Source organism: Tyto alba, unplaced genomic scaffold (genome assembly GCF_018691265.1).
Source record: "Tyto alba isolate M040663 unplaced genomic scaffold, T.alba_DEE_v4.0 Super-Scaffold_5, whole genome shotgun sequence".
Taxonomy (NCBI): domain Eukaryota; kingdom Metazoa; phylum Chordata; class Aves; order Strigiformes; family Tytonidae; genus Tyto; species Tyto alba.
The window spans coordinates 8,913,133-8,940,035 of record NW_024881326.1 but is presented as its reverse complement, the minus strand read 5'-3'; the positions used below and the strand labels follow the sequence as shown (position 1 = coordinate 8,940,035).

At 42.0% G+C, this 26,903-nt stretch overlaps 1 protein-coding gene across 3 annotated transcripts in view; it reads left to right on the top strand.

Annotated features, from left to right (window-relative positions):
- MAMLD1 (mastermind like domain containing 1) overlaps nucleotides 1-26,903 on the top strand; it is a 226,049-nt gene that overhangs the window by 169,773 nt on the left and 29,373 nt on the right. For 2 of the 3 annotated variants that reach the window (XM_032996076.2, XM_042807384.1), the window contains exons 2-3: nucleotides 21,488-22,757; nucleotides 22,971-23,197. In XM_032996076.2, coding sequence (XP_032851967.1) covers nucleotides 21,608-22,757; nucleotides 22,971-23,197 — 1,377 coding nt within the window. In that variant the 5' untranslated portion in view covers nucleotides 21,488-21,607. Of the gene's footprint in view, nucleotides 1-21,487; nucleotides 23,198-26,903 lie in introns of all 3 variants that reach the window. The other variant, XM_042807383.1, reaches the window with a different exon arrangement.

The following is a 26,903-nucleotide window of genomic DNA, read 5'->3' as shown; positions in this document are numbered from 1 at the left end:
GAGGCTCTGGTCAGCTGGTGGTCACTTTGGTAGCCCATGTAATCCCAGGCTCCAACATCAGATGTGCTGATAGTCTTTGAAACAGAGAGGCGATGGCCGCTGTATTATTAAAGGTCATCAGTCATCTGGTGCGAGCTGAAGGGATTTTGTACTGTTAAGGCAAAAGAGCAAAAAGGATATATAATTTTTTAAAAGAAGCAAAGCAAAGAAAAAAATATTAGTAAATTTAATGCCTCAGCTTCAACACTGTGGAGGGGACAGGAAGGTGGCATGTGTGTGTCCAGGCAAAAAAATCCTGATTAAATTAGTCCTGTTAATTCAGGACCCTTGAAAAAGATAATTCCTCATCTGATGTGACTGGGTTTTTTTCCCATCTTGAACTGTGTCAGTGAGACACTGAAATCCTCATCAGTGGTAGGGGAAAGGAATGGGACTGCTGGCTTCTTAAGTGCTGAAGTCGTAATTTAAGAATAAGGTGGGCTTCAGGACTGCTAGAAGTTTTCTGTTTTTTTCATCTGAGAATAAAGTGGTAAGGCATCCCCCTGCTCAAAGGTATAAAAACAGTGAGCAGGACTCTCTGCAAACACAATGGCTCTATCTTGCTCTATTATGCCACAAAGGAGTGGCTTGCTTAATCTCTGAAATTAATAGAGCAGAGAGGAAACGGCTCTTAAAGAGATGTGTGTCTGCTTCCTTCCTGTGCATAGCACAGGGAGCCTGGGGCTGTGAGGTAATGTCATTTCACATAACTAGAGGGCTCTTCTTATAAAGGACAATTACAGTAAGTATAGCGAGTCTGGAATTTTTTACTTTTCAGTGTTGTTTTCCTGCTACAGCAGTGGGGATTTTTGTTTAAAACCTGATAGATTATTTTGGTGAAAGATGATGCTGTGAGAATTTGTCCCACGTTTGATTTTTTAGAGATTTTTTTTTTTACTCTACCTCTTGTTTAGTGGCATCAGAGAGAAACCAGCCTGCTGCTCTGTTCCCTGCCATGCTTAGCACAATAGTCTAAACGTGTTTTGTGCCGTTGTCCTAGGAGAATGTCAGTTCAACCAGAATTAACGGAGTGTATTCTAGTAGAACAGCTCCTTTTTCACACTGTGTTGGCCCTTTATAGCAGTGTGTTACTCTTGGTGTGAAGCCAAATAGGCTGATAAGCAATGGACTAGATTTTCCTGCATGTGGTCAAGGCTGCTCACATCTATCCAAACATTTTTAGCGTTAGGAAAAAGAGCTAGCACTTAGAAAACTAAACCCCACCTAGCCATTGTCACTTTAGAGGGAGTGAGAGAAGAGAAAAAATTGGTTTGCCAAAAAACCTTCAGGATTTTTTAATTGCTTCGGGGAGAAAGGCGGGAAGACCAGGAAGATATGCCACAGGGACCAGGGCTCCTGGGTACCGTGCTGCCTGCAGCTCGTTTGACTTGGGAACAGGGGGATGATGCTCAGCATGTTTCAGGAGCTGACTTTAGTTGGACAGATGAAGCTTTTCTCTGCTGTCATTCCTTAAATTTTGTTAATAATTTATGTGCAATACTGCACAGTAGAAATATCCCTCCAACAATGCATTTTAAACCACTGTGTAGAGCAGCATAACATAATCCAGCAATGTTGTGTATCTTGTGCGTTTATTATGAAGAAAGGATGCATGAAGTGTTTGGTTTTTGAGTCACAATCGGGGGAATCTGTAATAAAATTACTATCTATAAAATGCAGGACAGTTTGTTTCCTACTAGCAGCATGATGTATTTTACATATGAACAATAGTGGGTTGCTTTGCAGAAAATGTGTTTTTGATATAGAGATTATCAGGGCTGCCACCCCTCTTCCCTCATTTATTATGGGACTCACCGCAGCAAAATTGCCAAGCTCCAAGTACTTTTTCAGCTTTCATTCAGCTGCATGATTTGTAATGACTGTGGTGAGCTGGGGAAAAGAGGAAGTTTAAATTTTGGGCAGTTGTGCATCTATCCACAGTTAACGAGGCATTTAATTTCTCTGCAAATTCAATACAGCTTTACCACAGTCCTGGCTGTAGCTTCAAGTATGCTGTAGTATTTTTCAGTTTGTTTCTGTACCTTTGCTGTTATCTGTGTGTGTTAAGCTCCATCTTTTTGTGATTTTATTTATCTGAAAGATGAGATAAAGACCTCGCTTTGTATCAGTGCTGCTCACTAACGGCCAAGGAGGCTCAGCAGCCTTTTGACTGCCTGACTCCACACTGCCCGTGGACGCTGCTAACCAGATACTGAAAAGGGCCACTATTCAGTGGAGATGGTATCGCTGCAGTGTCCTTTTCCTCTTGGTGCATTTTCAGGAGCACTGAATAGCTACATGCATCTATCTGAACCATCACTAAAGCCCTGCACCAGATATCCCTTCTAAGTGTCAATAAAGCTTAGCCTCAGAGTTACTGCAAGCTCTTGGGGGCAGGGACCAGCTTTTCTTCTGGTTTTGGGCAGGTATCTAGCACCAACAGTGGTGACCCTGTCTGTCTTGTAAGCAATTATTGTGATTCACGTAATACTAAGAACGGACAGCAGCACAGCACAAGGTGGGATGGCTACAGTTTAAAATAGAAGATGGCATAATGAAATTCGTAGGCTGAATGCCAACGTAAAATTAGCATGTAACCTCCCCCTTAGTATTTGCCTGTTAATTGGATGTCACCATCTATATTGGCATAGTTTTCAGAGATTGTTGCAGCAGTAGTAACATGATTGAAATGCATTGCATAAAATTATAATATCCATCAAAGTTTTCTCCTGGTGGGGGCTTAGATCATCCAGCCCACAGCTGGGAATGATATTATTTTACTTGTTCTATTATAGACATCCAGACACATACGCAGCCCTCAGACTTATAAGAATGTGTCTGCAAGGTGAAGTAATAAGCCTGTACTAGGCAGTCCACAGGATTAGAAGGCTATTTAAATTAGAAGAACAAGTTGGGGGCAGAGATGAGAAAGAAGGGAACTATATGGCTTGTAATGACACCCTCTTTCAACTTCCAGATAGGACTTCTCAAACCAGATCAAGGGCACTGGACTTTCTCTTCTCAAAGCCAGGTCTAAGCATCCTGGAATAGGTTGGATAGAGAGGATTTCCATCACATCCTTTCTTTGGACTTTTTTATTGACTAAGTCCTAATGCAGTGCCTTTTACTAACTTGTAAAAAGTTTTCACTTCTGGCTGTTCTCCCAAACAAGACGTAGCCCTGAGCTGCTGCTGTTTGGCTTCCCTCTGCAGCCCAGGGCCTTTCTAAAATCCCATGAAGGTCTGGGGTCCCATGTGTGTGGGGCTGCCTGTTCCTTATGCATCACAAAGCCTCCCATTCCCATGCAGTCACGGTCTCTCTTGGGGGGACCCCATGATGTGGGGGCCCATCCAGTTGGCCTGTGATAGCTTTTCCCAGTCATCTTCCCCAGCTCCGTTTCTCTCCCCCCTCATAGCCAGCATGGAGTTAGAGGGAGGCTGGGGCTGAATGCAGACTCTGGGGTCCTGTGCCATACACAACAGGGGTACCAGAAGGCAGGCAATTTGCATTTTAATAACTCCCTCATTATGTATTTGGCTGATCTTATCAATATTTTGCATTTTTTTAAATTTTGCTGACTGCAGACGTTGTGTACTATCAAGTTCATAATTAGATTGACTGATTTTAAACACCTCAGTTATACATCAGAGCAGCCCATTTCTATAGCCCAGTGGTTTGGCTAGAAAGCAGCTGTCCTATGTGGAAGGCAGAAGATTTGAGGAAAGCGTTGCATGCGGGTTTACTGTTGTTAAGAATTCCTTCATGAACATACTTAAAATGTGAGGGATTGATCCTTTTTCAGAAATAAAAATTTCAGAAATTAAATCTTCATCACAGGTTGTAGCATCACCTTGCATGTCAGGTGAGCATGATTCTTCTCACATGGAGTAAGAGTGCCACAGACTTCACCTTCAGTTTATTTCACCTGTCTAATGAAGTTTAGGTTTTTTGTTTGTTTGTTTCACCTAAAGCTTGAGCTAACGGCAAAAGCATTAAATGCAAATTGCACCTTCAGGGCCCCCTTTGAATCGCACAGCACAGCTTGCACTGCAGTTGATGTTAGGTTTATCTCAATTGTTGTCTAAGGCTTTGGAATTAAAATTGTTTGTGTTAGACACATACTTTCTCCTCCATGTAGTTCGGTTATTTGTATTGCACATGGGGTTTGAAACAAGTCAGATATGATGAATGCATAAACAATAAAATCTCTTTATATGCACAGGTATGTGGAAGATGAGAATAAGCACTTGTATTGCTACAAAAGTTGTGGCGATCATTTCATTCTCAAAAGAACTAACTGTGAGAAGACATGCCAAGAAATGCCCACTGAAATCAGCAGGAAAGTTTCCAGTTGTTTCAGCAGCTCAGGTCCCATTATAAAGCAGAATAGAGATTATTCTGAATATAGAATATCACAAAGACAGATTTCAGAAAGGAAAAGACCAAATTCTGCTTTTATTTTAAAAAATATTACTGGCAAGCACTGAGATACCCACACAGAAATGTGTCTGATGCATAAGGCAGCGGAGAGCCTGGACCCGATGAGCGCCGCAGTTAGCGCTGGAATGTGGCAAAATGGGTCCTGGGAGGACATCTGTACAGAGGAGCACCCAGGAACAAGTGAGCATAGGAAAAGGCAAGCTTTGCTTCTTTAAATTTGTATCAGGATCCAAGGGAAAGTTGTGTGCAGATGTGTTGGAGAGAGAGGCAAAGAAACGATAGAGGTTGCATTATTTTTCTTACTGTAAATGGCTTTTTGTTCAGCATAGAAAGACAGCAGCTCTTCCTGGGGTTGTTTTCTGTTCTTGCATGACTATTTGATGGTTCAGCTCGTTAATGGACCAGGTTTCTATTAAAAGTATTCAGTTGTTTGACAGCCGTGTGTTTCAGAAGCCAGGAATGTATTACGTGCTGGTGAAGGCTGCTGCCACTTTCTCATATGGAGATAAACACATTTTTAAGGGGTAACAAAAATTCCTCCTTATTCCTGCATTACCTTTAGAGTTAAGCCCAAACCATTAGCAAGTAAAGGAATTGTACTTGTTAATTCTCCTTCCCTCCCATTCAATCCATGAGCTTCTACACACTTTGGGGGGGAAGGAGGAAGTTCAACCTCTTTCAGAAACCCAAAATTAATATGTGGCAATGAGAGATTCAGATTGTGGCAATGCAAGAGCTGTCTAGGAATCCTGTCGCAGCTCCGTTTTGGTGTAATTAAATGGGCAGTCCTGATGAGCTGGTGGTTTTCAGAGTCGTTGTGCAAGAGCTGCCGGAGACGCCTTCCCAGCAGAGCCCCGTCCCGCCGGGCGCCACGGCACCTGTGCCACCCTGGCACCGGGAGGTACTTATCAACCAGCAAAATCTCATTTTGCGCAACCGCTTGGTGAACAAATGTGGTGACATGGCGTCTGATCCGCTCGTGCAGCAGTTCTTGCAGGGAATAACATTTTCTTCGCTGGGTTGAAGGATCAGGCCTTGTGCTTTGCTGTCAGTGCCGCTCGCTGGCAGGCAACCGGATAAGCTCCTTCCCTGCAGATTAGTGTCATGTCCTACATTAGAAACACTGTATTGTAAATGAGCAAAGTTTATTTTCAGGGAGTTACTCATATTGACACTTCTGACTTAGTGTCTGTCTTGTTACAGAACAGTTTTATCTTGCAAAAATCAGGAAACACCGTGTAAAGGAACATGCTGTATTCTGCTGGAGAAGAAACTTCCTTAAATCAAAAGTCCACCCCATTGTCACCCCATTTCTCCCATGCCTTATTTCTGGTGTCTCGTTGTGTACTAACATGAAGTACTTCAAATTGGGTTCAATCTTGTGACTTAATCCTTAATTGGTCATGAACAAATATAATACAGACTTGATTTTTCAAAAATTACCAGCAGTACACATGGCATGATCTGGGAGATAGTGGGTGATCAATTAGGACCTGTAGATTCTCCAGTGATATAATAAGGCATGTTTTCTTGGCAGTAAATAGAAACTACAAAAAAGTAAGACAATTATTGTAAAAAGAAAGGACTGATCCAGGAAGAAGGAGATTATTTACTTTTTAATTGGAGAACTGATAAATTGTTGTGCATTTTTCCTTTGAAGATACACTTGACATTTATAATTCCCTGTTCATATATAATTAATGGGGAAACAAAAGAGGAAAATTGTATTTCTACTTAAGGTGTTTAAGAGGAAAATAGGGGTAGTTTTATTAGAGAAATATACACTGTATCTGATTCCACTTCCTTATTCCTTACGCTGTCATTTACGTCTGGATAAAGCAAATATAATATTCTGCCAGGTTAGAAAAGTACTATTTTGCATCCATTGTCCAAATGGTTGCACAAAGGAGCAAGGTGAAGGACTAGATCCTCATTGGGTTTCTGCCTTGGATTTTTTAATGGAAGCAAAATTAAGATGACTGGAAAAGGGAGAGGGAGAAATATGACATCTGAAACTTCCTAACTCATGTGCTCAATCATAGTACACCTTTTTTGTGCATCAGCACCTCTCACATCTGTACAGTGCTCCAGGAATATCAGTTCTTTATCAGTCTGTACACTGGTAAAAGGAGGAGTAAAAAATTAAGTTGAGTTTTTAAATTTTTGTTGATCTTTCAAAATTCATGCAGTTAAAAATGCACAGTTTGTTTTAGATTTGAGTACAAATAGATATGAAACAGGGTGTCAGCCTTTTTCACTTAAAAAAAAAAAAAAAGTAATTAGGCAATGGGTTTGGCTTTTTATTTGTTTTTGTCTCCAGATCTCACTCAAATGTTTGTATAAAAAAGGCCACGCTAAAAAGTGCAAGGTCAGGTCTTGGTGCACTGCTCAGACGTGGCATGGAGCGAAGGGGAAGAATTGCTGCGATACGCAAGGTTGACGTTTCCTGCCCATTTCCTGTATCATGTCTGGCAAATCTAGTGACTGAAGCACGGGAAACCAGGTACAGTTTCTCTGCAGTCCCCGCAAGCAACTTCGATAGGAAATAGGTTCATTTTGAAGAACTGAAGCTCTCTTCCTCCAAAGCAACCACAGCGGTGGAATGAGCACTGGGCTGGGTACACGCCACACCACAGTGTGGTACTAGTGGCACTGGTGGGCACGAGGAGGGACTCTACTGAAAATTTGATTCAGAAAAGAAGTTGGCTCTCCATTAGGAACTTGGGAATGGGAGACTTGTGAAATGTGTATCAGTGCTCACAATGCATGCTGGAAATACTGTCAAGGATCAAAGCTAAGCTGGCAGAAGCTTTGCATATTGATAAGGATGGAGGTGAGGGGTTGCAGCCGTGGTAAGCACTTGGAAGTGCTCAAGTTAATCCATTTGAAGAAGTTGCGTTCCCTTCTACAAAGCAATACCTGACAGCCTCTGTGCCGGTATGAAATAACTCGTACATCAACCACTTTTTAGTTGCTAACCTGTTTCAATCTCCACTGCATTTGCAGTCTGACAGTGCTTCTCCGCTGGAGTTCAGCAACTTCCACCTGAAGGGCTGTCATTTCTTATAGAGGACAGTCATCTTACCATGCCTAAGACATCCCTGTTCACCAGCACTGAATAAGCTAAGGGGACTTTCTCTTGGTACAATTCAGCTTGAGATTGCTGAGACTACCTGGGCACAGTGCACACAATGTCCTGCTGAGGTCCCAGCATGGCCCAGTGCAGTGGCATTAGCGCAACGCTCACCTATGCTAATTAGTCCCAGAGCTGGCTTAGTGCAGCCTTGGCTTCACGATGTCTGAGTCCCAGGGAAGGAATACAGTCTAAAGTGATGAAGCGATCTCAAGCAGCTCTGTTGAAGTGAAGTAAACCTCACCTATTTGGGCTAGGGTTGCACTGGTGCTCCTTGAATTCCCTTAATACCCTGAAACTTGAAGGTGAACACAACAGTGTTTCGTGACAGATCTGGGCACTTCCAGCAAATCCAAACTTTTGTTCCCAGTTTGCAAGGTCCTTGCAGCTCCCCAGTAGCCATCCGGACATGACAGTTGTTTCCTGATCGTTACAGCAGTTATATCCTCACAAGACTGTAACTGTAACTGAAAGAGGAAGTTCCTCCCATTCTTTCAGAAAAAATGAAGAGCTACCCACCCTTCAGCTCTCTATTTTAGGAGATTTTCTAGATCTTTCAGATTTGCAAAGTTTGGTGTGAATGGTCTGGGCAGCGACATGCCATCGACTGCTATCCAGGAGCGTTGGGTTCCTCCAGCCCCTTCTCCTCGAAGGCGGACAGGGCGTCCCCACGTGTGTGTCTGCTGGTGGCTGAAGGCCTTTGGGGAGGAATGGCTGTATTCTTGGCAAATCACTGGACTCAGTGACAGCTGTGATAATTTAATACAGAAAAAGAGCTTTACCTTCACTTTCCAACACTGAGAGAAAAGCATGTTCTTGAGCTTGAAAACTTTTAGGGGAAGTAATGTAAGTCTTGCGGGTAAACTGACGTGTCATAACTAAAAGGCAACAACAGGTTTTTTTCATCCTAAACTAGGTACATACAGTTTAAGTGTTCTGACCTTTCAAGAATGTGTTTGCTAAACTCCAGACATTGTGTCTGTATTAGAAAATAGAAGGGTAATTTACTGTTGATATTTCTAAGTAAGCAGTGAGTTTTCCTGTAATATCACTGTTTCTTAGTAAAGGCCAAGTCATGCAACCCATAGTTTTCAGTTGAGAAGGCCTTAGAAGGATGAGGACCATACCCCAGGATGTCAACCTTGCATTCTGGGTGGAGGGGAAGCCTCTAATCATTTAAAAATTAAGTCCTGTAAGAAAGGGCTCAGAAAAACTAAAGTACCTTCAGGTTTTTTTCTTTTCTGCTTAACCTGCAGCTCATGTTACATAATGTGAACATTTCCAATGAATAACCGTGATATTCTTGATTGGATGCATGCTATGCTTAAAAGGAAAAAATAATACACACACACCCCCCCAAAAAAAAAAAAGAAGAAACCCCACAGATATGTATATTAGTGTATATATATAGTAATATATATAGTATATAATGTACAGTGCATGCTGCTGCCTGGCTGCTGTGTCCCGTGCATCTCAGCCTTGCTCTGGTGCTGCTGCAGAGCCAAGGGACGCCTTCCTAGCCCTGATGCTGTTTTCCCAGTTCTCACACCTCCCAGACATACAGCCATACCTGTGGTAGGGTAGAGTAAGCTAATGAACAGATTGTTTGGAAAGTGCCATTATCATTTGAAGAATTTTAATAACAGCGTGTTTGCTGGCATGTAGTAATGGGAGAGAAGTGTAAATGAGGAGCCCATTTGTGAAGCAGTCACAAGGTCTAAGGTTTTCTAAAGGTTTTCAAGTTATCCTGTCCCCTTGAAATTAAATTGGAGCCAAGTGTTTAGGCTCATCTGCAAACCTCAGCTAAGGCACTTAATAAAAAAAAACATAGTTCCTTTACATAATTTCCTCCCCTTCACCATTAACGGGATATATAGGATTCCATCAGTACTTCCTCTGTAAATCAAGATATCGGAGGCTGTCTCCACATGCAGCTCCAGCTTGGTGTGGAAAGCATTTCAGACTTGAAGCTTCAAAGGTCAATCATCTGATTAATACTGCCATTCCCACAATGAGTTTTTTCTCTCTTTGTGATAAACCTGTAGTTTTGAAACGCCTCATACAGATGACTCTAAAAACATTTTCTATGCGCTCAGATTTGACCCAGCTGCTACAGCTATGTGTTGGAACTGGTGGTGTTGCAGCCATTTTCAGAAGTTCCTCTAGGGAATGAAGGAGCAAGCTTGGGGCCATACCCCAGCCATCCAGGAGTCTTCCATGGAATAGTCCCACTACAGTCGGCAGTTTCAAGATCTTTTTTTTCCCCCTGCAGCACATATCCTTCCTAGTTTTACAGAGATCAGGACCATGTAAAGTATTCCTGAACCGAGCAGCATGCTTCATTCTGTGTATTCAAAACTACCTCCTCTGTTATGACAGATAACTGCAGTCTGGCTACAAGATCTGTAACAGGGATTGGTAACCCTCCAGGATGATACTTGGCACTCAAGAGCTAACACATGTTTTTGTTACATGAGCATGAGTCTAATAAAATGGCTCACTGGTTTAATATGCCTCTTTGTAAAAACAAGACGCGTTTGGATTTAGAAATTGTGATGATTTGGCAAGTTCAATTATTAACTTCTCTTGCAGGGTTAAGCTTTGACCAGAAATTTGCCATGAACCCATGGGCACATCCTGCTAGGAAACAACATGCAAAATTCCTTCACTGTCCTCCTTGATTTATCTACACAGTGCAAACTCAAAGTGTAGAGCTGTATTTTCCCTAGAGGAAGTCACGGCAACCTCCATCACCATGCCAGAGCAGAATGCTCTAATGCTTTAATGTTTTAGTACTTTGATATAGTTCTGCTCTGCTCGGGACAATGCATCTAAGGAAACTTTGGCAGGTAGGTCCTGAACTGGCCTGTTGTATAGTCTGCTTTCACCATGTTTTGGGAGAAAAGTTGAACATGGTGAAGAGTCTGAGCTATGTTAGCTATGCAGTGTCCTGGGGGATTGTTTGTGAACACAGCAGCTAAAGATAGAAGTGCACCATAGAGATGCTAAAAATACTGTCCAACTCTACGGTGGTTATTTAGCATTTGGAGCGCTATAGTTGGCCTTACACAGACAAAGGGAAGATGCAGTTTTGCAATTTGAATATGCAAATGAAACCCTGATCTTGCAAATGTGCAATCATATGCTCAAATCTAAAAAGACCGCTTGTATTCCTGAAGTTAAGCATTGGCAAGATTAAGAGTTTAATCAGTCAAATACAGTGTCATCAGAAGTTAGTGTGATTGCATGGCAATGTGGAGACTTTACTTCGAAAAACAAAAAAAAAATCACGTTGCGTGATTAAGATCAGATTTTACATTTCACGTGTTGATACTTGGAACCGCGTTGTCTGATAAATCGTCTCTTATTAACACAGTAGGTTGCAAACAGTTTCTTCTTTACATTTATATTCATGATTTAGTAAACAGTATTTTAATATCAGTGGGAACACATGCTATGCTTCATAGCTTTCAACTGTGTGACCTTTAAAAGCAGAACAAAGGCTTAGAAATTAGAGTTTACATAAAACTGAGAAGTGTAGAAAGCTTGAAAGGCTGTGTAATTCACTTCTGCAGCAAGAACACCATTTTCTCTAACATTGTTTGCACAAGTCAGCATTTATGTTGTCAATTTGCAGTGATGAATGTGTGATTAACATTGCTTCTAGGACAGAGGGGAATTGGTATCTATAGCAAGTTGAGAGGTTCTCTAGTTAAAAACTGAGTAACTTAAGCACTACGTTTTCTGCTGGAGAGAATTTCTCCAAATCCTGTGTATTTTTAATTCGCTCCTTTAGTTAATAGTAATGAAAGAGCAAAGATTGAAATCCCATGCCTGCTGAAGTGAGTGTCCCAAAATATTTATTTCATTGAAGCCAGGATTTCAGTGGCTTTATACAGAATGAGGGCTTCACGTGGAGGGCAGGGGGTCTTTGTTTTGTTTTAGGATTTTAGCACCACTGTTTTGCAGAATTTGTTTAAAGGTCCCTGGATAAGTAACAGATACTGCTCAAAGTGTGTGTGATGTAGAAGCCATAGCTGCATGCTGGTCCGGTCATCTTGCTGGTCCACAAAGAAGGAAGCCTACAAGTAACGTGTTGCCAATGAACCGTGTTCCTATTCCAGTTAATGCATGCTGAGAGTAGTGGAGTTGCTGTGTAGGTAAAGATAAAGGTGGTAGGATAAAATGAAGTAGTCAGAAAGAAATTAAATATTCACTACCAGACTCTTCTGCTTTACAAAACATTCCTACTTCTGGCTGTTTAAGACGTCTCTCTACACCCTTGTTCAGTGAGAGACTCAGTAGATTCATGATCTTTTAATGCTAAGCGAGGCTTGTTTTTATGGTTCTGTATTGTTTCATTTCTTGAAAGGCAGAGGAACATCCAGGAGGCTAACAGAGGCCCTCAATTAATGGGTAGGAAGAGAGTCGTGTAGGATGTTTCCTTTCCTTGCCCATTTGTTCCATCCTTCTTAGAGTTGTGTTCCAGTTTCTGCCACCACTTAGGAGAAACTTCAAACAAGTCTTTTAAATGTTTTGTCCTGCAACAAGCCTAGAGAAGAGCTCTGGGTGCAGTAATGCATTGCTTTCCAGTACAGAACGTGAGCAGAAGGCCACTCAGCAGTCAGACGTGTGGCCGCACAGAGTTAGCATTCAGGTGCAGCCACACGGGTGAAGTTAGAGCAGTTATTCTTTGGGGGAGTAAGTGTGAATACTTCAGCTGTTGAAACAAAAAAGCCTTTTTTTCAGACTGAAATCCCATTGTTCCTTATTGTTCTGAGAATTTGAGAGCTTGTTGGCCCCAGGTTTGACCTAATTGAAGGCTTTGCCTCCAGGCTGTTAATTCCCCAACCATACCTTTTGACAAAATGGAACCTGTAGTTTGATAAAACCACAGGAGTAAGTCTTCTGAGATTTTTAAAAATAATGCAATATGTAGCAGAAAAGAAGAGTCAGACTGGGTTTTATCTGGTTATGTAGTAAATTATAAACCTAACTCATAATTTAGGAACATATACAGACTGTTTCTTATACATAGCTCCTGTTAACTTGTGGTCATTGTGTAACTGTGCCAGTGTTAGGGGTTTAAATCTTTCAAATCCCAGTAGACCCAAGCAGGAAAACCATCACTTTTTGCTCAGTGGAGAGGATCTGCAATTCTTCACCCTAGCTATTGCCATGAGAAATTAATGTAGTCTACAAAATTACTGGAAAGTGTTCCATAGGACTTTGGAATTAATGGACTATAAAAAAAGAGATATAAAACAATACTGCTGGTATTAAAACTGAGGTAAGATGAGGTAATAGTGATGGAAAGGTGTTGAGTCTAAGATTGATTTTGATTTAAGGCCAGATATGAAAGAAATGCTCTTGTACTACAGCTTAAAAGCTGAGAGGCAGAGAACTTGTTCTGTCTTCAGCTGTCTAGTTAATAACACTTGTCATTAAATGGAATGTGGAAGTTACAGCCAAACAATATGCGTGACGTGATTGCTGTAAGTCTTCAGATGACTAATTAAGAGGCAACTGTACAGAGATCTCCTGCTAGCAGTACAACACAGGAGCAAGCAGTAGTCCTGTTCCTCCAGATCCATTTGTCAACAGCAATTTTTCTCCTGGAAAAATTTCCATTTTAACAGTGTCGTTAATAACAAAAGCAGATGAATTGCTAAGGAAAGAAAAGATGGGAAGGCTCTGAACATTTGTTTTGATAGGGCAGATCTCTGTTGGTGCCTTCTAAATGAGATTGGTGATTCTGTCTGACCTGAAAAGTAGCAAAGCTACTAGTTTAGGGTTTTTTCTTTTTTCTTCTCTTTACACTGAATGTTACTTGGTCTCTTGCATGCAACTGGCTTGTGTGGAATGGCCAAATAGATATATTCTTGGCTGTGTTTTTTTTCTCCTTGGAACTGATCCTACATTGATACTTCACATGGACATTAGTGATATTGTCTGTAATTTTACACAAGGGTGATTAGAAAGACTTTGTTCACAAACTTGCTGCTATGTAGTCTGTAAGATGTTCCGGTTTAAATCAGGATATAGATATTTCTGGCATTATGAGCGTAACTGTATTCACACAGATGAGTATGAGAAAATCATATCTGTAGTATTTCCTTCCCTTTAATTTTTGGTTAAGATTTAGAAAACTAAGCTAATACCTTAGGCTCTTGGTAGTCCAGGTTGAATTTCCTGTTAGTTTCTGTGGTTTAAGCTTATTGTGAGATCACATCTTTCCGGTTTTGTATAGTCATGATGTTTTGGATTTTTGTGCTTACCAGCTAAATGGTGCAGTTCTGAGTATTTGCAGCCAGGATTACTTCCTATGCTGCATGGTGACTTGGGGAAGAAGGTCACGTAGACAAAAGAAAGTGCCAGGTTGGCAGTCACCATTTAAAAGTTCACATATATTTAGCAGTCAAACAAGAGACCTGTTGTACTGCAGCAATGTAACAGGGAAGGGGAATTGATCGTAGCTGTGGAGCAACAGTGCAAGCAAGGAAAAATGTCTTGTCATGTGCCCTGGCAACATACATGAGGTGTGGCTGTCAGCCTGGATCCAGGTGATGCACACAGGCATGCGAGCAACTCCTCTGTTAGTTCCTACATTTTTGCTCTCACAACAGGGAGCATTGCCACCTTTATTAAGAGAAAGCACATGCCTTGTTTTCTTCTTTCACTTTTAACACAGCTTGAAGTTCCTGATTTACTGAGGGAGTAACTGGAGAAGATCACAATGAGTGGTGACAGTATTGGGGCAAAGGATCACAGTACGCTCCCATCAAGTCAGTTGATGTTTGTTGTGCTGGTGGGAGATCAAATTCTACAAATGTAGCAGCAGTGTTTAGGAGGCATTTTACATGTGCATAGCCTAAGTAGCAACTTCCAATCTATGTTAATATAATTGTTTTAAATATGCCAGATTTCATATTGCCACTGTAAATTATAAATTGGGAGCAGCTGTAGTTGCAGGTAAAAATAATCCACATAATGCATACAAGCTAGGTAATAACCAATGTCCTTTCATGGTTAGAATGACTGCTTACATCCCCAGTTCTTCCTACATCCTCCCTTCCAGTTGCCTATTTCCATGAGCATGATGAATAGAAGGAAATCCACCCTGTGAATTTTCCCTATTCATACTCCTTTCTCCACTACCACACCTCATTACAAATGGATCTGCCACCTTTCCAGCCTGCAAATACGCAACAGACCCTGAAGCAGACTTTACTCTGGTACTCCTTAGCTGAGGAGTTGGGGTATTGCTATTTTTAAGCATAGTGAAACACGTCTCTGGTAGCTTGGAATCGCAATGTGATCTCTTTCCTGACAATGTGAAATGACAACTTTACGTCCGTCCATGCTGAAATCACTGGAAATCAGAAGAGTCAAACAGCCTAAAGCAGTAGGAAGAATGTGATTTTAGCTTATGTTTAATCTTAGTATGGAGAAAGTGAATAGTATTTTTAATTGCTGGAGCCTCCTTGAGTTCTCCTTGTAGCCCAAGATGTGACTTTGTTAAAGCATAGTTTATGTTCCTCATAGTCATGGACTGCTGTGGCTATTCACTGGTCAGCAGGAGGCATTTTTTTCTTGGATTCAGATATATAATGTGAGTTTCTGTTACCAAACTGCAGCCAGCATGCACAAATGGAAATTTGCAGATGTGCTAAATGCACTTAATGCAGTGCCGGGTTCTTCTGTAGTTAAATGGGATCTTTGCCCATGAGCATTTGGGTTTTGTTGCTTATGTAGCAAAGTAGCAAGCCAGCCTGCTACCAAAAGCAGCACATCTGAGAGTTCAAGCAGGGCTGCAAGTAACTGCTGCCATTTAAAAGGTAGTATTATATCAGATCCACTTTCCAGCCTTCAAACACACAGTCAGATTCTCACCTCTTTTTCATGAACTGTCCTCAAAGTTTAGCAGGACATTTAAATCTATCTAGGATGTGGATAAATGAGTGATAGCACAAACCTTTCCAAATTCTGTATTTAAGGCACAGGAGAAAAATTTGTGACGTTTTCTTGTTTTATATGGAAAATTGCCAGTTTCATTTTCTCATTACATGACTGTTTTTGTCAGAACAGATAGAAACATTTTGGGTTGATGGGCAGATAGCTCTCGCTGAAGCTTGTTGAAGCCACAGAGACTGAAGTCTTGATCGCTGAATGCTGCAGTTTGCCTCTGGCAATTACATACTTCCAGTTTTGGCAGTGTATAGTGTTTGAAAGAGACCGAGAGTGATAGATTCTCTGGTCAGCTCAGCTGAGCAAACCTTAGACCCAGGTTTTATACTTTGTAGAGGAAAAAAACAGTTTGCAATATACCTTGAAAAAATACTGGAAAAAAAAGACTTCTACTCATCTTGGGTTTCTGTTTTGTTCAGCCCTTCCACCAAAAATTAAATGTGCTCTCTCTGTCAAATTTATTCAGATATGCCAGGTCTTAGCAGTCTGTTGGTGACCTGGATTCCTCAGATTTCTGAGTCACTGGTGTCTTGCTCTAAAAGGCTTTGTGCAAAGCTGCCACAACCCTAGCAAATCCCAGTATCTGTGGTGAGGCTGATATTTTCCCCACCTGCCCTGTCTCCTTTTACCATAATTTCTCTTTTCTTCAGTCAAACAGAAAAGCCAACACCTGGGATTTCCCAAGAGTTACAAGAGTCTTGAGATTCCCAGTGAAAGAAGGTTATCTGACTCCTATTCTGGATATGCCAGTCATGGATCCATAGATTTCATGTTATTACATCAAGAGCGTCTCCAATAATGATGGTGCATGCTGGTGACAGGGGCAAGTGGACTAGCCATGGAAGGAGAACTCAGCACAGGCTCTACAGACGTCGGTTCAAAAAGGCAGCGTCCCATCGGGCTCGGTTCTCGCTTGAAGAAGCTGTGTAGGTGTGGGAATCGCTGCTGTAGGCTGGATCTCTCAATGGCAGTGAGTGGGGTGGGGTGGTTGCAGATCAATAATCAGCACCCTGCGGTTGCTATAAATCAAGGCTTGAATCTCTGACAGGCTGCAGAAGCCAGGAAGAGGCACAGAAATACCTCGGCTAACGTTTTTCCTCTCTCTCATTTCTACATTATGTTGACCTAAATAGGAATCTCTGGTTAGATTTGGCTTATTACTGGCAGAAGGGGGATGACTGCAAGGCTGGAGAAACAAGGCTCTCCCGAACAGGTCGCGGTGGCTCTTTCCTCCCAGAAACCATGCAGGCGAAGGAGCAAGTGACGGGCAGAGAATTAACTGGAGCTGGCAGCAGGGCAATGGGGCAGCCTGGCTCACGTGGAGACCTGGAGTGGCAACTGAGGACAGCTGATGTACTAAAGAAAGGAGGAAGGCTGAGTGACAGCAAAGCAGGGAGCCAGTCCAGAAATGCCCATTCAGTTGGTTATTAAAATCCAGTGGAACCACCACAGTGTGTATTTATTAGCGATTTGTTCTCTCTGCTTCAGTTTTTGCCACTTCCAGCCTTCCTTTGTCCCTTCATTGAGAAATAGTCAGTTACTCAAGGCCAGCACTACCTCCTAAGTTTGGAAACTGCCTGGAACTAAAAGTCACCTGAGCAGGCAACTTCAGGGAGCTCAATCTAGGAGAGGGTGCAGCTGAGGACTAGTTTCGCTTGCCGAGTCCACCTTCTCTTCCTTGCACAAGAGAAGCCTGTGGAGCGCTCTGCCCACACGCAGAGAATCAGTTCTGTGTGAGGAGGTAGCGTGTGACAAATTAGATGTTTGTAGCCACAGCTGTATAGCTTCCTTGGATGGGTCACAGTAAATAGTTATTATTTATTCTTGTTATACTGCCATTGCGAGCTAGCAGTGATACTTGCTTGTAACTTGAGTCTTTCCCAGAAAGACAGCCTGTTGGTTTTGAGAGAACAGTAGTCCTGGGATCATGGCACTCTCGCTTCTAAAAGCAAACCTGAGATAATGGAGAACTCATAATTGGATATTCCCCAAATTGGAGGGCCTGCCTTTGTTTCCCAGGTATCCCCAAGCAGAACTTAGCCTGTGCATGCTAATGCATTTTAATGAATTTTGACAAGGTCGCAAGAACCCCTTTGTTGCTTATCTGCTTCATCCTTGCTTGCACATATGAATGAAGCTTTCCCATACTTAGCCACGGCAGCCTTCAGCCAGCTTAAGTGTGTGCGTGTGTGTGTTTTTAAAATATTTCTATTGATTTCTCAGGTATTCAGTTTGAAACAGAGCTGACCAATACACTAATCAGCAGAGAAAGGGGAATAACATATTTTGGTGCTGCTCTTGTTTCTGTTGATTTTGTCAAATAGCATAATCCCTCTCAAAGGACAGGAGAAAGAGTTGGAATAAATCAGCTCCTTCCTGGGGATTCCAGGTCCAGATGAAGAAAATGGGCAGTAAAAATGTTTTTAGTAAGGGAAGAGTCTAGAAAAGGATAGATGGGCTTTAAAGAGATGGTTGTGAGACATCTGAGAGTACTAGGTGAATGATCTGCAACAAGCAGCTTCCTGAATTAGTTCGATCAGGAGCTCTTGGTCCTAAAAGTTGTAGTGCCTCCGTGATTATCCCCTGCCACTGTTGTTAGCATGACCGACTCAGCCAGTGTCCCCGTAATACGGAACTGCATCATTGTTCCCCTGCACTGCTCAGGGCAGCCACAGTGGCACATTCATGGAGAGCAGTCACTGGGAGCTGGGGGGAAAATTGCTGACTCCTCACAGCCAGCACCAGCATGGATCACGCTGTGCGGGAGTAACAACCACCTGTGTTTCAGTGAGGAATACTGAAACGAACCTTTCAGCTAGCCCGTCCAGCCCAGGAAGGGGTTTCTGTATGTAGTTAATAGTTTATACTCAAGTGCCTGGTGAAATAGTCATCTATTTTTTTTTTTCATTTGTGATGTGCTTGACGCAGGGGGCTGATGACACCCAGGTGTCCCTTCTAACCAAAATTATTTTATGATTTGTTTAGTTGCTTTAACGACAGTATCTTTCTCTCTCAAATTTGGGGATATAGTCTATCTTAAGCAAAAGCAATGCTAATAAATTGTGTGAAGTTATACCTGCCTTCACTGGGGGAAATTGGTCTTCTGGATTTTATGGTCCTGGTGCAAATACTCACCTGGGAAACAGGAGTCTTGCTTTTCAAGACAACATGACACCCAGCTAATTTCACTTCCTCTTTTACAGCCAGGCTTCTCACAAGGGCTAAGCAAGAGCATCCTATTTAAAAATCCTGTCCCAGTTTTAGAATGCCCACGCCATCTGAAAGCTATGGCCTTATTTTATCTGTTTATATCTAATAATAATCTTGGGGAAATGGAGTTTTGTTTTCCCATCACATTTACTCCCCAGTGCAACAGTTAAAAAACTATTTTTCAAAGTGTTTAGAAAGCCCAAATTTTTCCCCAGTAACTCAGAGCATAGGAATGTCCTATGGCAAAAGAAGCACTGGCAAGGACACGCATGCCAGCATGTCAGCTGGCCAAGTATGGGAGATCCCCCACCACTTCCTGCCTGAGGGTTCCCAGGGTGCAACTTGGGAACACACTGTGTTTGTTTTGGATGTGTGAAGCCCCTGTAAATATTCTCTATACATGTCTGGGTTTAAATACATGTAGTTATGCTCTACCAACATGTTTCAGCCTACACAGGGCAACATGTGTTGAAACATGCAACTCTGGCTTAGTTTTATCAAAGAAAATGAAGAAAAACAATTTCATCCATCATTAGACCAACACTTGGGAGAAGATTTTGGCCTTGTTCCATTTCCTAAAGCTAAGCAAATTTTGGCCAGCCCAGAGGAATAATCAAATCACTGATGCTTCAGCTGTCTCCGGCTGTGATGTAAAGACAGTCTCTTGCAGAGCAACGATGCAAAGCACGCGTAGCACTGCTGACCAGCGAGGGCTGTCAGGTAACCAGTGAGTGGTGCACTGAAGACACATCTTCCCGCTTAGTGTCAGTTCTCACTTGCCAGTGGTTTTATGAGTGCAACCCACATTCAAGCAATGCAACTGGAGATCACAGGAGAGAAGCACTGATTGCTCTAGTAAGGGATACCTCTTAGAGTGTAAGAGCAAAATATCCATTTGAAAAGGTCTCTTTGCCACAATGCCATTCAAAACTGCTGTGCCTGTTGATGGAGGGTAGGTGAACTCCTAATTCCTGATCAGCAGCTCTCCGTAGTATGCAGGTCTGCTTTTCCATCTGCCATGATGACCATGTACATTTAACTTGCATCCTCTCACCTCCAAATGTCTGTGTAAGCTGTATGCTAGCAGGGCAACATACAATAGTAATCCTAAACTACATTTATAGTGTAAGCAGCTGTAGGCACAAATCTGCAATCTTCTCTCTGCCCACCAATTTAGAAATAAGTGACAAGAGAGCAGTTGTGTGAGTCCAGCTGCGTGAGCCACCGGGCAGCTCTCCTATGTTCCCAGGTCAGAACAATGCATTTTCGTGGTTGACTGCCTGAAGACAGGCTGAATTTAGGGGTGGACATTGGCCATTTGCACACTGACCTTCATGTGCCCTGCAGCCTCCGCACACCCTACAGTGATGGTCCTGTGACACTTGTCTCAGAGCACCAAAGTTGTTGGCCATTGCATAGTGACTCTCAGGCAAAACTGTGATGTGCTTAATAATTAGTGTAAAATTTAGAAGGTCATCATACCCACCACAGCCCTAGAGTGGATCTGGTTACGCTGGGGTTAGGTGGTGGGGCTTTTTCTGGAGATACGAGCTGTTATTAGATTTGAAATTTTTTCATGGTACTAGATGACTGGCAGTGCTTGCACTTGTCAGCCAGAGCTGGGAGGGGCTTTACTGTGAGCGGGCTTAGAGGAACAGTGACTTTCTATGGTTTTCCCATTGCTGATTATATACTTTTCTAAATGTTATCTCCCTCTATTGATAAACAAGGACGTAATGCTTATTTCCCTTAACTTGAAGCAGCAATGTTAATGTCTGATTAATCCTGTGACATACAGATCATGCTTGTTAAAATTGAAAGCCACAGATTATTATATTTGGAAGAGATTGCCATATCATGTTGAATTAGTAGAAGCATTGTTTTCAGTTTCACTTCCTTTATATGTAGAAAGCAGGTTTTCTTCCCTGAGATTTGCAGATTTACAACTCTATCATTTCTTGTAGATCAAGATATTTATACAGTTGTATTTTGAAAACATTTCCATTTTTATGAATGAGTTGCAGTCCTTCAAAAGAACAAAACTCATACTTCCTTAGACTTAGAAGAATAAACAAAAATTAAGAGGTTTAGCTGTTATTTAGTGTTTCTGAAGTCTGAAACATCTGTGATTAGGACTCTTGAAATTCTGTTCAGATAGTTGAGGATTTGTTTTGGTTTGGCTTGTTTATAAAGTATGCCCGTTATTTCAGATGTTCTGCCTATAGAGAATGTAAAACAATTTAGTTGTCTCGGGTCTGAATTTAATCTGAGTCACTGGCAGAAGGTCACTCAATTCAGACCAGGGTTTCATTCAGATCTGCCATTTAGACCTAAAAAATGTTACCATAAAAATGTTGGCATGTTTGTTAGGCAGGGAGTATAATGTCTTAATTGAAATGGTACCAGAAACTATTTTAAAAACTTCTATTACAGTTCACATGACAGACAGTATTTTATAGCTCTAACATCTGTTTTAAGGCTAACATGTGAGATTTAGCCTTTATCTGACCATAACTCTTTTGATTTCAATGAAGTTGCACCCACTTAAATCCTGATTGAATTTGTCTCACATGATTGGTTTTTTAATTGTATTATTTCATTTTCTTTATCTCCAACCCAGTGTTACAGTATGGAGCTTCAGAGCATGTTAGAATAAGGTCAATAACAGATCCTTTCTTCTTCCTTTTTTATTTGCAGTTACAGGGATCCATTAAAAGAAAACTGGAAGGTGATAGCTCTCCTGCCTCCGGTGGTGTGCCTGATGTCATTTTCCCAAACGATAGCAAAAGACTTTGTCTTGACGACGTAAACCTTGCCATGGGCCAAGGTGCCAATCCCAGTGTGGCATGTCCAGAAATACAAAGTTCTCCATTCTCCACCAGTCACAGCGCTTCTTCCCTGGGAGTCGCAGGTCACCCAGTGCTCCTCGAAAACAATCACATGAATGGTGGTGGCATTGGTTCCCCGTTTTCAGTGCCATCCAACACAGAAATAAATCAGAAGGGGTCAATAGGAGGGCAAAACAATAACATTGTCCACTATGATGAGAAAGGAAACAGCTTACAGTCTGTGGACCAAGAGCTGCAAGATCTATTGGAAGAGCTGACGAAAATGCCTGATCCTTCTCCCAATGACCTGGATCTGGAAAAGATTTTGTGCAGCAAGGCTGAAGAGCCACTTGGGCTGAGTCATTCTCAGCCAAGCATAAGTACCACTCCAAAGTCCTCCCCACAGACTTCCCACTTGGAGAACCATGTTGCTAACAAAGATTTTTCTCCAGGCTGCAATCCAACCAGTGGAGGATCTCCTCAGATGAGACCATCATCTGCTGGAGCTAACTTCCAAGTTCCTCCCTCAAACAAACCTGCTGCATCGCCCATCTCTACAGCAGCTCAGAGCAAGAACCAGCCACCACCTATGCTTCCAGTACCCTTACCCAACATACCCGGCTCCAACTGGCACGCTCAGCAGCTAAAGCAACTGGCAGCTAGCAAGCAGGTGTCTACTACTAAGCAACAAGTACAGACTCCCAGCTGGCCAACTATGTCTCCTCCTGGTCTCTCTCCACCTTACAGGGCAGGATCATCCCCACACCATCAACCTTTCAGTCCTCAAAATGTTATGGTGTCTGGCATGCCTGCTAATAATTTACCAGGAAACAACATTCAGAGTCCTCAAAACACTCTGCTTTCAAGCATGACTTCCAGCAGCACCCCTTCTAATGGCCCTTCTCCTCCTTATGGGTCTGAGAAGCTCTCCAGTCCAGCTCTGAACCAGCAGCCCTTCAGCCCGCAGAGCTCCATGCTGCCCACCCTGACAGCAGCCAGCTTACCAGCCAACAACATTAAAAGTCCACAGAACAACTTGGTTGCCAACATAGCCTCCACAAATACTGGACCTTCTCCACCGTACAGGCCAGAAAAGCTGTCAAGTCCAGCTCTTCATCAGCAGCCCTTCAGTCCTCAAGGTACATTAATTTCTAACATCACTCCCACCAGCAACCCCACAAGCATGCAGACCTCGCTTTTTAAATCAATGACTACAAACCAGTCCAAAAATATGAACATAATTATGCCGCAGCCATCCAGTAGCTTACAGCCAGGTCTGGTGAATGAGAGCCCTGTTAGCCAAGACCAGTTTTCTTTCAATAACACCAAGCCACTGTCTCACTTTGCCTCAGAGTCAGCTACTCAAAAGATGTCACCTCTGGCAGCAGGACAAGGGCAGCAGTCCCTCATTCACTATCTCCAGCAGCAGCAGCAGCAGCAGCAGCAGTCTCCAGCCACGCAGCAGTCCCAGCAGGCTAACAGCAGCCAGTTTCTCCAGCAGCAGTTTCGACAGCTGATACAGCCACATCGGATGCAGAGACACATGCAGCCTGCCACACTGCCATCTCAAAGCAGACAGGTGAGAATGCCTCTTCTGTCTTATAGGGCTTATGTGAAAATACTGAGTCATTTATTTTATTATTTTTACTTTCCTTTGTGTTTCAAATGCGACGTCACTAAACTTCTGGGGTGTGGATAGTGTGTACATGGACTAGGCAATAACAACATTCTGGCATTATCAGAGTAATTATTTCTTTAGTTGAAATGTACTATAATTCCACCATGCATTTTCTCTTTCAGCCCAGTGGAGAACTTTGTGCTATTATGCAAAACACATTTCATACAACTAAAACAAATTATTTTTACATGTATAGGTGGTATTCTTATTTAGCTTATATTGTAAGCTGTAGAGATGTTCTTGTAACATGTTTCCCGTCATCCTTCTAGTGGGAATATCTTTTTATTTATTTATTTATTTAGTGCCCGTCAATAAATTAATATTTGTGTTATACTTGTGAAGCTAGAAAAGACCAGGTGGGGTGAGAAGTGAAGTTAAAATATGACTCCATGGACAGCAGGTCAAACAGTACAGCTCCCAAATAGCAAAGAAGCAGACTTGAAATACCTGTTATTTGCATTTGCCAGAAGCAATGCCCTGCTTTGGATGAGGGCCATTCCCCACCCTTTGTTGATCTGTGTTACCAAGCTAGCTGGTAAATGCAAAAATGCATCTGACAGGAGTGAGACACAGACCTGATTTCTCCCCAGCAGCCCTTCTCCCTGAGACTCAGGGAGAGGTGTGAAGCACTAACCTCTGCTATCCCAGATCAGAGAGATTCACTGTGAACAGGGACTTCAGAGCAGCGAAGGGCTTGGGGACTCAGTCTGAGAGCAGCCTGGGTGTGAAGAATAAATAGCTGTCTTTTTGTTAGGAAGAATTGTAGGAAACATTGAACCTCACCACCAAAGCCAAGTACTTTGTTAGGCTGAACCAATACTTCAGAAGCAGAATCCTTCAAGCTGCTTAGCTGTGCACACAGGCACTCAATCAACTCCTCGTGAAGGCTTGAAACACTTTTCACCCAACAAACCAGAGATTGATCCCTGGAGCTCTGCTAGGATCTGCTCAAGAGTGCTGTGCTTAGCTGGGAAGTACACTCCAGAGCCTGGGTTTCTTTGATCTTTTTCTCTGCTAAGTGACTGGTTCTTAAAGAGGTAGATTTCTTCAATGTAGGTGGTTTGGTGTAACCTTGTCCTATGATAGCAATGAGAAATAAGGGAGTAGTTACTAAAAGTCAGCTTCTTAGTGGTAAATCAATGAGATACATGTCCACTGTGCTACTTTAGGATTGATTCACTCTTTTCCAAGTTACGCATGCTCAGTATTCCCTTGCTTCGATACAGTAGCTTAAAACAGACAGCTGGGAACGACTGGTGACTTTGCTGAATTTGCTTATCCAAATAAGTAACAAGTAATGAAATGGCATATATAGTTCATTTAGAAGGGTCATCAATATAAGGCCCCTAATTCACTGAAGGCCTGAAGCAATTCTGTTGCTTTAAGCACGTGAGGAACCTGTTTGTGTTCAGTGGGACCCAAATTAAACATGAAGCAGAGGGTCTTGCTGTCTTGGGATCTAGGGGTATGGATGGATGTACAATTCAAAGTGAGTAAATTGCTGTGGCTTCATGAATTACTGTCCATCAGTTGGTTTACTCTGGAGGCAGTGTGTGAAGAGTACATCCATGGTGTCTCACTGCATCTCGGATGATGGCTAGTAAGTTGTTAACTGCAGTAACACGATTGCTTTTGATCGTATGTCCATAACCTTTGAGCATTTTTTTTTTCTGGCTCTGCCGCTGGGTGTGTGGACTTGCCACGTCCCTGTTGGATTCCTGAGGTTTCCTGTGCCCTAGTTTTCCCTGCTTTGCATTTTTGTCTTACACCTCTGAACCCACTACATCATTGATTAGCCAAAAAAAAAAAAAAAAAAAAAAAAAAGAAAAGAAGAGGAATAAAATTCCTGCAGTGAGTCTCTTTCATTAGCCAAAATACCCCCTCTTCCAGCAACTTTCCTAGTGCTCTGCCTGTGCTGTATTTTTAGCTGATTCTAACCGTCGGACAGAGAGTTGTTATAATCTGGTGGCTATCAGTAAAGATCAAGGGCAGTTAAGACAATGATTACATTTTACATTTTCAGACTAGTTAGGTAAGCTTATGGTGCCTCCCTCATTTTACAAGTAAGACTTATTACAATAATTATACACCAGATGACAGTGCTTCAGTTTTACAGTCTGTTGAGCTGCTGAAGAAAGATGGTGGATGTTCAGGAATTGAATATGTGGTTAGGTTTTGATAATTTTACTGTAAATCTCATAGAAGAAAATGGATCCTAAGTGCTGAATTAAAAGAAAAATTACATGGAAAAAATATTTTGCTTAGGAATCCTTAAAATTCTGATAAACTTGCTACATTTCTTTGAATCTAGTATGTAGATCTGTTCTTTGTTTGCAATAGATTTCACATTTACATTGAGATACTGATACTGAAATTTTGGACCCAGCATGCTGTGTACCAGTTTACTCCATTATAGTGAAGTAGCTCCACTGAGTGTGGTTTTGATTGCCAGCATTGTACCCAGAGCTGAATTTGAGCTTTGAAGGATCTCAGTGCCAATTCTCTCCTGAGGCAGGTGATGAATAGGACTTTTCAAGCACAGAGCAGTTGTTTCATTAAAAGGCAAAATGTTAAAGATTGAGAAGACAGGAGAGACTTCTGCATCTTCAAAAATCAGTAACCTTCTGGTGGAAAATTGTCTTTTTTAGCCTCATTCACAGAAATTTGCTCAAAGAAAAATAACAGCATTCCCTGAAATGTTTAGTGTTTAAAAGTCATCCTCTTACTGTGTGTGTGTGTGTTTGTAAATGTGACTGAAATTTATAAAAAGAAGGCATAGTACTCTCTTCTTTTGAGCAAGAGGTGCAGCTTTGTACAGAAGAAGAATGTGGATGGTGGCCAGTTGGAGGGAGAACAATAAACCATGAAATTTGATCCTTGTAGCAGGCAGAGCAACATGGGGAAGAGAGCAGCGGCTGGGACATAGACCCAGAGTGAGCTTTTTGCTGTTGTTTCAATGTATACTAAAGCAAAGGCTCCACACTCCAAAAGCTGGGTTACTACTGGCACCTCACAGCTCTACCCTTTTCATACTTAACAATATATCTCTTAAGTGTAATCAGTCTGCATCCCAGATCCTGTATTGCCTGGACAACTGGTAAATCTGATAAGGGCTAATCTTTTCCCATCTGAAGCTCTATGTCTTTATTGTTGAGCATTGATGGATATTGATTGAGGCACTGACAGTTTGCATTGTGCGATATTGCAAAGCCTGATGGTGCTAACATTGCTCTTGTGGATATATGCAGGTTTTCATTTTACTCATGTAGGACTGTTGCTTGCTGAGTGAAATTATACTCAAAGGTCTGAACTCATAAATCCACAATATAAAGATGGTAGTAAATGCCAGAGAGTCCAAGATAGTCTCCAGCACTATCACACACTGTTTTCTGGGCTTAAGCTTAGCCACTTGACTTTATGGGCTGTTTCTGGGTGCATGAAAAGCTGCATTTGCCCAGGCAGGTTGAATAGTTGGGCATCTTCCCGATTTTCATGTCTAAATACAGTTTGTACTTGCAGATCTCCTATTCTGGCATGTCAGATATATTGGGCTCAATTCTGCCTTCAGCAGTGCTGATACAATATCACTGTTTCCAGAACAGCTCTT